This window comes from Apteryx rowi, unplaced genomic scaffold (genome assembly GCF_003343035.1).
Source record: "Apteryx rowi isolate R43461 unplaced genomic scaffold, aptRow1 scaffold_42, whole genome shotgun sequence".
NCBI lineage: Eukaryota > Metazoa > Chordata > Aves > Apterygiformes > Apterygidae > Apteryx > Apteryx rowi.
The window spans coordinates 1185710-1197847 of record NW_020450665.1 but is presented as its reverse complement, the minus strand read 5'-3'; the positions used below and the strand labels follow the sequence as shown (position 1 = coordinate 1197847).

At 37.3% G+C, this 12138-nt stretch overlaps 1 protein-coding gene across 1 annotated transcript in view; it reads right to left on the bottom strand.

Annotated features, from left to right (window-relative positions):
• Nucleotides 1-12138, bottom strand: part of ROBO1 (roundabout guidance receptor 1) — a 651980-nt gene that overhangs the window by 105206 nt on the left and 534636 nt on the right. Inside the window, exon 4 of the mRNA XM_026075994.1 lies at nt 7782-7939. Within this exon, the coding sequence (XP_025931779.1) occupies nt 7782-7939 (158 nt within the window). The remainder of the gene's footprint in view (nt 1-7781; nt 7940-12138) is intronic.

Genomic DNA, 12138 nt, shown 5'->3' with positions numbered 1-12138 from the left:
GAATGAGCTCACATCTGCCTGACAAAGTCTGCATAGCTTTGCTCTTTAAAATGGCAAACCTGCAAAGAGCTGCGAGGGGAGAATCTAGTAATAGGTTGGGATTTTCAATCCACGTTTACCTCAGTGCTTGTAATAAGCAGGAGCTGTCACTATTAACAGCTGGGCTCAGGACTGGACACTACTCATGAATGAGTAAGAGGTGAAAAGTTTTGTCTCAAAGAGCTGAGTGTAAAATAAGATGCGAGTATGACAGCCTCTACATGGAGTGGAGGAGGAGAAAGAGGACAACGAACAGGAATAGAACATTTTGGGTTCAAAATTTTCTCTTATTCTTTTGTTAATAAGTCAATTATCCTTTAATGGTACTCAGGCTATTAGAATTAGTCAGATTTTTTCAGTTTTCCAAGGGTCTTCTGTAGAGGAGGGTAATGTTTTTAGGGCTCAGTTACAAACAAACAAACAAAAACACTCACAATGCACAAAACTAATTGAACTACTAAAACAATGCAACTAATGCTAGCCATAAAGATTAACGTACCAGTGAAAAGGGCTCAGATATCGCTGTGATAATATAAAAGTGACATGGCAAGTAACAGCGTGGCAGAAGATACCATCAGAACCCTTTGCCTAAATGCTGGAGCAGTGGTGATGCAGATGTGAAGAAACCAGAGTGGTTTAGACACAGGAGTGACGAAGCAGGCATGCAGGGAGGACTGAGGAGGAAGGCAAGAAATTTGACCTGAGGATAATGCAGGAGACAACAGAAGGACATGTCATGGTCCGAACAGCCAACAGGSAAGACTGGCCAGTAGACATATTTTGAATGATTTGCATGTGCTAAAGAATCTGAAGAGTAAAGAGAATCCAGCAAGAGTGAGAGGGACCCTGAAATAAAGCTTTAAGAGGGAACACAGAAAAAAAATGTCACATTTTGGAAAAATTCAGAGCAAGAAACATCAGGACTTAGAAACATTCTCATCATCCTCTGGGATAGCTATGCGGTTCCAAATTCTTTTTGACAATCTTTTACATTTTTTTCCCCTTTGGGTGCCAAGTTAACTCACAGCAGCTCCAACTGTGTTGCCAGAGGAAGCAATATTAATAACAGAAGAAATATAAATCATTAACAAAACCTGCCCTTGATCCTTGAGGAAGCCAGCAATGGAGGGATCAGCAAAAGGAGGAAAGAGAAAGGTAGAGCAGGGAGTCAAACCTCTCAGGAAGTGAGAAAAAGAGAGACAGAAGGGAGAAAAAGGACTGGGAAGAAAGGAAATTGCTGGGGGGACCAAATACATATTGGGAATCAGATGAAAAAATATACTTCTCTTTCTAACTCTCCTGGGGCTTATAGGAAATTGCTGCCTGCCCTTTAATCTGCTCCAAAAAAGAAAAACAATTAAAATGAAATAAAACACTTAACTGTAGTTACTTGGCCCCCTACCCTACTGCTTTCTGTGCTGTGCACCCAGTTCATKATCTTGTGTGCAGTTCTGCACAGGATAGACTACATTATCCTAGGAGCAAGCATTACATTTTCTACTAGAATATACATTCCTTTTATATAAAGCTAAAATATGTATTTTGGGGAGCTGTAGAAAAAAGATTAAGAAATTGATTAAAAAAAAAAAAAAAAGAGGAGGCCCAGAAAAAAGAAGTGAGAAAGGGAGGAGAAAGACATCAGGATAAACACCTTGAATGAACTGAGAGGGCATCATAACAGTACTACAGAACATAGCTTTATGGCAGGAACATGGCTGTTTTAAAGAGTTGAGAGCATTATTCCTGACAAAAAACAAACTCTACTCCATCAAATTTTCCTTCCTTTTTCTTGATTCACCTACCCTCTGCAATTTTTCCCACTGTAATTTATCTTTTAAAGGAAAGGGACCTTTCGTGGATAGGGAATTAATTTCTGCTTTTTCCACTGTTCCCTCCAATCAAAACAATCCTTTTTTTTTAACTGATATGCATAGTAATTTCTTCGATTCCTTTTTTATTTCTTGTTATGACTGAAATGATGTTGGAATCACGTATGTACTTTTAAACCTGTCAAAGCACAATGAGGCTGTGAATGGCCTCCACCAATAAGAATGAACCAAGTTCTTTTTGGTAATTCATTAACAAAAAATGTGGGGCAAATAAATAAAATGTTTTCCTGTGGATGATAGCTCTAAGGAGGTGCTCCTGTCACAGAAGAAGATCAGAGGCTTTATTTTTGCATATTGTCAAAAACATTTTCATCACTCTGTTGTGTAAAAATAGCACTGTGCGAGACACAACGACTGCTTCATATTTTTGACGTGCTATTTAAGGGCCAGGATAAGAAACAGGAATCAGGAATTCAAGTTACAACTTATCTAAAATAAGAGTGTAAGCCATTCAGAACTGTTGATGTCACAAGACAGCCACACAAAAAAGGAATGAAAACCTGTATGCATTATTCATCTTGTAACTTTGATCTTAAAAGCTAAGAATYTTGAACAAGGAAAGATAAATGGCTTCTCAAGGTTTTGCTTTTAAAAATCAAATGATGATGATTCAGGATAAATGATAGGTAAGACTTAATATGAAAGGGGGAAAAATTGCAATCACAGTACTGCACCAAAGTTCCAATGCGAGAGCTTTGCTTTTTGTATTCAATTACAAAGGGTTTCTTTTTTTGGTGCCACCATCCTTTTTCATGTATATGTAAAAGATTTTACCTATTAAAAATTCATGTTCAGTATGCACAGTTCCTTTCTTCTACCACCCGCACCATTACTTCATATGAACAATTAAGCCACATGCAGAAGCAGGGGCTACGGCTGGGCAAGGGGCAGGAACAGAGGCTCTGAAACTCTGACTTCTAATCCTGGCTCAGACATGGGGCTGCTCTGGAGCTTTTGCAAGATACATATACATTCTCCCACAGGGCAAGTATTGATAATTACAGGTGCTCTGACTGCACTGTGATCTTTTAAGTTTTCATTTATTAAGTAGGCATTGCCCCTAAAACATGAAACAAATTGAGAGAGTTTCAAAAGCGCATGTAAGTTCCTCTGTCTAGATGAGACATCCACAATCTCCTCTTTGAACCCTCTGAGCTCCTGAGAGTCTGTAATTTTTGCCAGTCTTTGCCTGAAGATATGCCCAGAGGTGCCACCATCTCGGTTAAGTTCCTGACGTCAGCATCTCCTGCACAAGCAGTCGCATTTGGGATTCACAAAGAAGGCGAAGCAGCAACAAAGTTCCTTAAGGGAGGCTCCGAGCAAATCTCACACTGACAGACAACACTGCCTGAATTACAGATCATAGAACAGCAGCCATTTACATTAAAATACTGCCGAAGGAAGAGTGCCTTTACATTACAGCATGGAGCAGGAGGTTTTGCTTATCTGAGCTTCCACATTATTACCTCCACACAAGCAGTTAGCACCAAACAGATGATGGAGCGGGGCTAGAAAGGCAGGAGAAAAAGGCTACGTGGATGGAGGGATAGGTTGCGAGACAGAGGTGGAGAATGAGGCACACGTTTCATCATAGTGGTGTGTGGTAGGAAAGCAGCAGGGACACCATTTGGAAAGCAGTGGGAGGTTTTGAGGTGTAACAGGAAGATGGCAGTAAACAGAGGCACACTTTCTGTAGGTGTTCATGGGCTTACAAGCAACCTGCCCCCACTGCAATTGCTGTCAAAACCCAAGCAAGTCATTGCTAATGGCATGCATAGCTACTGATGCTCCTGCCAACTGTATCTAGACAAAATAAGTCTGGAAAGACCCAACCCAGAGATTAGAGCAGTCAGCAGAAACTGGAAGACTGATTCCATTTCCTCCTTAACCTAAGGGAATTCAAACTCACAGCTTTCCCCTCGAGGTAAGTGCCTTAAACACTCAGCTATGTACTAACAGAACTGGGCTGCCAGACTGATGGGGTTGGGAGCATGCCCATTCCTGGTGAGGATACCGAGAACCCCGGAGTCCTAGCCTAGATCCTTGCTCCCAGGAATTTATGGGACTACGAATTTGATCTGGGCAAGGCAACAATTGCAAATGCACAAACAACTCGGAGGTCTGGAACAGGATGAGGAAATTCCCTGCTTCAGTGCGTTACTGTCTCTTTCATTCATAGTCAAGATCTTTTATTTCTTTTCACCACAGTGGCTCAAGCTTCAAGAGGAGAGTTGCACGGCCTCTCCTATAGCAGATTTTTTTCAGAAAATTGAAAAATACATTTTATTTTTTAAATGTAAGAAGGAGAAATTAGTTCTATTCACTGGATTGCACTGGAGTACTCCCTTTCAGCTATATACGCTGTAAGGAGGGATTCTTGAGTCTACAATGATCCCCAGAGAAAAATTAACTAGATGTGCACAGAATCTCACCACTTTGGCTCCGGCCTCATGATAACTGTTTCTCAGTTCAACAAAATTAAGTTAAAGATAAGCATTTGTCTCACACGCATGACTCTCATTCCTGCTTCATTTGCAATACATGGAGAGGGAATAACCACATCTACAAGCAAGTGTTTTCATACTGTGGTGCAAAGAATACACATAAGAAAAAACATGTTTTGTTCCAACACACTGAGAAAACTGTTTATAGACAATACATTCAAGAGCAAGGAGAAAAAAATGTTTTGACAATGATTCTTMATCAGATGCACCCAGTGGAAATGTATACAGGGAACAGCCTACAGTGAGCCTGACTTGTGCTAAAACTGAGGAGTATTGGGGAGTTACACTCAAAGAGAATGTCTGCTTCTGTAATCCAGCACAGATAGCTATGTGCCCCTACTCCTACTTTCATTTCATATTTGTTCCATTCACTACTGTTTATAACCTGAAAGACACAGAAACCTATTTCTCTTCAAAGWACATTTATTTGCGCTACAAATGGACCAAAACTATGCAAAGGCTACTTTGATTTTTATTATCTCACCTACATAAACATATCAATTTCCTTAACCCTACCAGGACAAAATAATATTTTCTTTTTATTGCATTCCAGAGGAAGTTGTGCCTTAACTTGGATCTTATTTAACTGCTATTTATCTCAATCTCTTGGTTCAAACTTTGTGTCAGGAACCAAGCTACCACCTCTGTTTCTCTGGCACCCTTAACACTCAGTCTGTAAAGCCCAATTCTGTTGACTCCAAGATTAACATTGTTATTATCCAGGAGAAAAAAAGCTTCCAAATAATTACAAGAAGGTTCCTTCATGGACATACCCTCTTTTTGCAGAATTTATAGATATGAATCAGAAAAGAAGTGTCAAGCATCATCCCTTATTGCAAAACAAGTACAATCTTAAAGCTTATTTGAAATCTCTTGTCAGAATAAAAAATGTATTAAAAGTTTCAAACAGTCTTTGACACTCACAGATCTCTTAAAATGGCAATGAGTCAAAGATGAACAAGTTTTTAAGAATGAAAACAACTAGAAATGCTTAAAAGTGGAGCCACTACAAATATTTCCATTGATAATATGCCCACTGGTATTACATATGTATGACGCACTGCCACATATATTTTGCCATTTTCTTATCTGGTAACTTCATGGCTTAAAAAGAAGAAGGTAACTCTTGTAAATTACGTTACCTGAAATTTAGCCTTACTGATGTGAATGAGAATTTTGCCATCCATTTTAGTGGATCTATGCATTCACTTTAAATATATGCACAAATGAAAAAACATTCCGAAAAAAAAGGGTTGATTTCATGGAAAAAAGAAGCGTCTGTCACTTAAAAGCTGACAGCTTCATTCTTATGTCAGTTATTGCACTGATTTAATTCTTACGTTCCTATTGTTAAACTGAAATGGAAATGATCTAAAAAAGATTGTAAATAGAAATGCAATAATTCTAAGTCAGGTTTCCACACTAATACATTTTGCCCATCTGTCTTTTAGTGCCTTGCCCATTCCAGGTCCCAGTCTCCCCTCGTCTCCCAGCCACTAGCAAGAAAATACAGATGGTTACTGCGAAGTTGCTAAGACACACATCTGAATGCATATTTATCCGTTTGGCAAGATCCTGCTACAGCTGTAAGTCAATGCAAATCTGCATTACAATGTAGCTTTAATCTCTCGTCTGTGTGAGAAAGTGGCCATGATATTAATAGTGCTATTTAAGACAATGCCAGGCAAATATGACATAAATTAATGCAGTCGAGCTAGCTATCTCAGCACTGTTAATTTACACCTCTGAACACGAACACTCATCTCGGCATGTGAAACAAGTGTATCTCTACACCTACATCAAAACTCATTTCCATTTGTTTGTTTTTGGAAGCAGAAACTGATAACACAAAAAAACTCCAGCAGATGTCATGCTGAAAGAATAGAAGGTAGGTGAGTATCTTATATAATCACCAGAAAACAAAACCAAAATGAGCGGCTTTATTCCATCATTAGCACAGTTTTAATAAAGTACAGGTGGTGATGCCAATCCGCAATAGTTGCTTTTGTTCTGGGCATGTCTTTGTTCTGACAGCTGGGAGAGGAGCAGTTTTAATGCACAACAAAGAAAAGGTACTGCACTACAGGACACCTGAAATTCCTTCAAGAGAATGAAGTATAGCAATAGAAAATGCAAGTGTAGAAGGCATTTCTTGAAGAAAAAAGTAGTGCTGGAATCTTCTGTTTATCTCAAGTCAATTGACTTGTAACAGTAGAAGGGAAATTTGAAAAGAAAATTGCAAAGGTTTTTTTTTGTATGATTGGAGGTATTTCGTTAATAGCCAGCAATCAGTACAGGTTCTATAGGATACTTAAAAATTTAAATGTATGTGTATGCCACAAGTGCGGGGTGCCTGAGCTTTGTCTTGTTTGTAAGAAATGAATGAAACAAGGCAGTTTAAATGTCCAACAGAAGTTGTAGTTTTTTACCTATGTTGCTGGGTTTTAAGTTTTCTTCCATTACAAATTTCCTCATTTCAGCATATCATTAAGGTATAAAGTGTATATGCCTCTGATCTTCCTTTATGCTAGTGTATTACCAACAGGATCCTATATGGTGTGTACTTTCAGATGATACAGTTTCCCACCATAGGGAAAGATGCTTTGGATTACCATTTTGGCAGCATATAAATGATTTTTGAACTCCTTATTCATTTCCATTTCTACAAGCCTTTTAGGCTCAATAGCTTATTGTTTTACATGTCAAAAACTAAAAGAATGATAGTTTTCTGATTTGAGAAGTTGCTTCTTCCATACTCTTGAATAATTGTGCACTGCACTCAGCAAGCTACAGATACAAATGAATATGACAACACTTCTAATAAGAAAATACTTCAGTTTGAGAGACTAGGATAAGCCACTTTCTCTCTAAARAAATGCAGCTATATCCCAAAAGCCTTACTATCCTTTCTAATCCATTGCACAACTTTACTGCACTGATTCTTTTAGAAGAAATTACAAAAAAGTGTCACCTAGGCTACTGATGGTTCCTCTTTCCAAATAAAGAAGGCAGATTATGTAGCTTGCAGAAATTTGTAAGTGGATAAAATGGTAGAAAATTACAAGACAATGAATGAATTTCATTTTCAAAAGCTTCTAATTCCTTTAAGGAAGAGGAAAAATATAGGTTTTGCACAGTTCTCATCAACAAATATAAATGCATAGCTTGCAATGAGATAGTGTAAGACTGAAGGACACATTACTAGCTAAATGCAAATTAGCATTGCCTCCAAGGCAAAGAAAGGATCGAGCTCCAGCATGGCTGGAGGCTTCCATGCTCAAGAAACTAATAATTTTAGATTAGCTCATTTTGCCACTAAACTTTTTCAACAATGCCTTTTTATACTTACTGTAATTCTTTCATCTTTGTCATCTAGAGGGGTCCCATCTTTCTTCCATGATATCGTGGGTTCTGGGTGACCTCTTGGGGGCTGACATTCCATCACAGCAGGCTCCCCCACGGCTACCATTACATCTGATGGATTTTGTCTGAAGTCATCTCGCAGAACTGAAAGAGTGAAGAAAATGAAGACAAAAATTACCCAGCAGTACACCAACAGGACAGCAGTGTTTTGGCCTTTAACAACTCCTTTTATCATGTTTTTAATTAAATTAATGAACAATTCAATTAATAAATTCCATTTGGCATCTGAGGATGAGCTCTAATGTTTCCATAGAGTAACAAAAAAAAAACGTTTATCCTATCATTTGTATTTAACATCCAAGATAGTAGCAAAGTGACTTTAACAGTGACAGAAATGAAAAGCTGACAAGGACATAGGAGTGTTTGCAATGAATAACTGCTTTAATACATGTACCTGGCATAACTTCTGCCTAGTGCATAAGGACTCCAATCACAGCTGAAGGATATGAAATGCCATCTGTAATGTTGAAAGTCACTTGGGGAAAAGCATCACAGAGATTGCTTTCTACCGCTCTTTTTCCAAGGCACAAGGTCAGCCTGCTAGTAGCTCAGAGGTTTATGGTTAAGGATTGGCCACTGGCCATACGAATTGCATCTATCTCTGTATTTAGGGCAAAGATGGACAAACTAGCTAAAATTCCCAGCTCTGAGATGACATTATAAGGAGGACAAATATCAGTGCAGCCTAAGCCAAACTACTTTTTCCAATTTGTCTTTTGTGTCTTTTCTAGGAAAAAAAAAAAAAAACTTTCACAATTCCTGGGAGTCACTACTTTATCTGATACAGGACCACATCCTTCATTTGGTAGAAGTCAATTTTATGACCTTTTCAAAGAAGGAAATATTTTTATTGTGGCATCGCTACTAGAATTTGTTCTCATCATTTGGCCAAGCCTAGGCCTAGGAGACTCTCTTTCCATCCACTGAGTCCTTTCATAGCTGTGTGATTATTTTTCTTTTTGGGGAGGAGGAGAGACATCATACTGTGCTCAGCAGACCATTACACAGGGCAACAGTTTAACAGAATAATGGCATTCCTGAATCTTGCCAAGTAAGTGGCATTAGGTTTAATCTAAAAATAAATAACTCAAATGATAGCACATATAAAATTTTAGACCTCTCCACTGCTGTTACTCCATCCACACTGAACAAAGTGTATGGTTATGGAAAAGTACATTAGAACCAAAGAACTCTTATGGTTTTGACTAAGCTATGGGTCATTCTTGCTACCTGCAACAATCTTGTGTCAATACGAAATAGTGCCAAGAATCTGCAGCAAAAAATATGTCCCAAGAGCCATGGACCTCAGATACATGTCCATTCATTACTGAACAGTGGTTTGATTGTTAATATTGTTTCAAAGCTAGGTGTGATTTATTGTTAGACATTAAGGAATGTAGGTGAGCTTACAGATTGGCAGGTGGGGCACTCTAGCTGCTAAGACCTTTCAAAATGGTCTGAAGGCAAATAGGGCATCTGCCTTGGGACAGAGGGAAATATCTTTCTTGCACCTACTTTCTGCTATGCTGTATAATCTTAAAAGGAAAAGGGGAGCAAAAAGGACTTTCAGTTCTTTGACTGTTTTTCTATTCTTTCTTCTCAAATATGTCTACTTCACATTCTACTACCCTATGATTCAGTGGTTACAACGACACGCATATGTGTTCAGCTATGTTCATTATAATATACAATAGGAAAATTTCAAGATTAAAGTGTAAAAGTGTAAATGGGAATCAAAAGCAATAAATACAGAATATTTTACCACTGCTGTAGAAACAGGATGTAACTTCTGTAAGTACTAAAGAATATTTGAGTACCAAGACTACTGAAGTATATTCCAGATGTTACCAAATGTCTTCTGAAAACAGCAACCCTCTTCCATACTGAAGCACTGACATTTCAAATACTTTAGCTTAATAATCAAACTTTTTGAATGTCCTGGAATCAGTAGATGCTGATGCACTGAAAGAGGATAATCAGGGGTAAAACTGCTCTAACACTTTAACAATGTAAACTACTACAAGAGAATGTTAAGATTTAAGGAAGAAGAAATCATAGAATGGTTTAGGTCAGAAGGGACCTCTGGAGGTCATCTAGTCTATAACAATGAAATGTTGTTGCATGAACATGTTCTCTTGTCTCAAACAGACCTTGTCTAGAAAGCTTATTTCAAAAATAAATTTGGTGCACCTATTGTCTGGTGTAATAAGATTTGAGAAAGCATGCTCCATCTAAGAGCAAAGAAATTCTCTCTATAAAGTGCAAATAATATGGGTATTTTCCTTGTACGGACTAGGGAAAATTGACAGTTTTAAACAATAAAATTCATCCAGGTAACATSTAGGTGAAATATGTTTTCAGAAAGAGGGACTATGTCATTTTTAGTTATCCAGAAAGGCAAGCCAAAAGACAGATCAATCCCTTAGCTTCCCTTCTGCTTTCAACAAAACTTCAGTAAGTTCACCTTACTTACTCTTACAGCTTCTTTACTACATTATCCTAACTATTGATGAAACAGAACAGAAAACACCAAAATACTTTGGTTATGGAAGCATTAAAATAGCTACATACACACACTGAAAGTCTAATGCTTATATTCAATATGGTATTAATAATAGGATGTGAATTTTTTTGTTTCTAAGTAACCCCCAAGCCATCCAGATACAATAAAATGAGTACTATAAGGCACTGGGCTGACACTGCTTCTGTTGAAGTCAAAGAATTTTTTTCTATTTACTTTAATAGAGACTGGATCTGGCCTGGAACCACCGGTCATATTATTACTTTTTTTTTTTCACTTCTTCAAACTACAGAACATAAAAGAAACTGCAACAAAAGTTGCACCAAGTTACTAAAAAAACCCCATACATCCAGTTCCCAGTGCCAAKAACACATGAAAGTGTAGAAGAGTTTATTTGCTACACCAAAGTTCTATTACAACATAATAAAAGGGCTGTTTAGCCCATGAATAAGCAGCCTCTTATTACTGCTGAAGATTATATCACTTGGATAAAGCTAAGAGATATATAAAAAGAAGTGCCATAAAGTTTTAAAAAAATCAAGTGAAATGATCTTAACAAAGCATAAGTGCTTTTCAAGTCTCTAAGACCTCATAAATCTAAGAAGAAAACCTTTCAGATAGCACCTCGGATGGCTTTTAGCACCTTTGAAGCAACAAAGAAGTCCAGTACTTGCCTAATAAAAGCAAATTACTTTAGTAATTTCCACACTTGTTAGTCTTAGATCAGCTTTACAAGCATAGTACCTTGTCTGTAAACCAAGACCTCTCACAAATTAACTGATTCATAATAAAATGTCTTAGGAGAACATCAAAGGTCCAAGCCACAGATACATCAAAATATATATTTTTTCCATTTACTATGAATTATTTTGGCTCTAACATTACATAATGAAAAGCTAACAAAATGTAATCCATTAGAGATTACTCCACAGATAGTGGTCATGTAATTATTTTTGCAGCTGTAAAGTAGATGCATGCTCTGGTTTTTGCCTTAGGCCCTGGCAATCTTGTATAAAGTTATAAATTTAAAATTTTCTTCACTTAGTGAAAAAAGGCAATTTTTCTTTTCTATCCTTCACAGTCAAGGTTCATTGTAAATTGAGAAAACATTTCCTTTTGAAGACATATTAGAAGTATACTTTGAAATCCAGTATAGTTTGTGCTTTCAGTTACCAAGGGTCAAATTTCACCATGTGCATCTCATTTTCAACATATAGGTAGTTGGAATGAAAATGGACAAAGCAAGAGGATGCTTTTTAGAAATCCAGTGTAGAATCTTGGTATATATATCTATATCTATTTATCTATATATATTAAATCTACATTTCTGAAACACCGTGAATAGGTTTTTTAACATTTTATTCTAACATTTTATAAAACACAACAAATAATGATCATAATTATTGTCATTACACAGCTAGAACAATAATGATGTCCCTTGCACAGCTGAACAACTCCTCTGTGATCTCACTGTGTGAAGTCCAAACTCCTATGCTTGTGCAGAATATACTTTCATGCTATGCTTGTTGAATTAATCAATCAAGTTCAAGAGCAACCTTGGTAAGTCTACTTTAAAGTCAACTACTCATACAACCACTTAAAATCTTGCACTTTTCAATGAATGAAGCAATTACACTTCCCCCATAATCTCTCCCAGAGCAAAAAGGAATTAGTAATCGCTTGAGGACAAATTTTTATTGACAAGCAACATAAATAGACAGCATTTTTGCACAAATCCTAAACAGCCCTTTCCAATATGCAG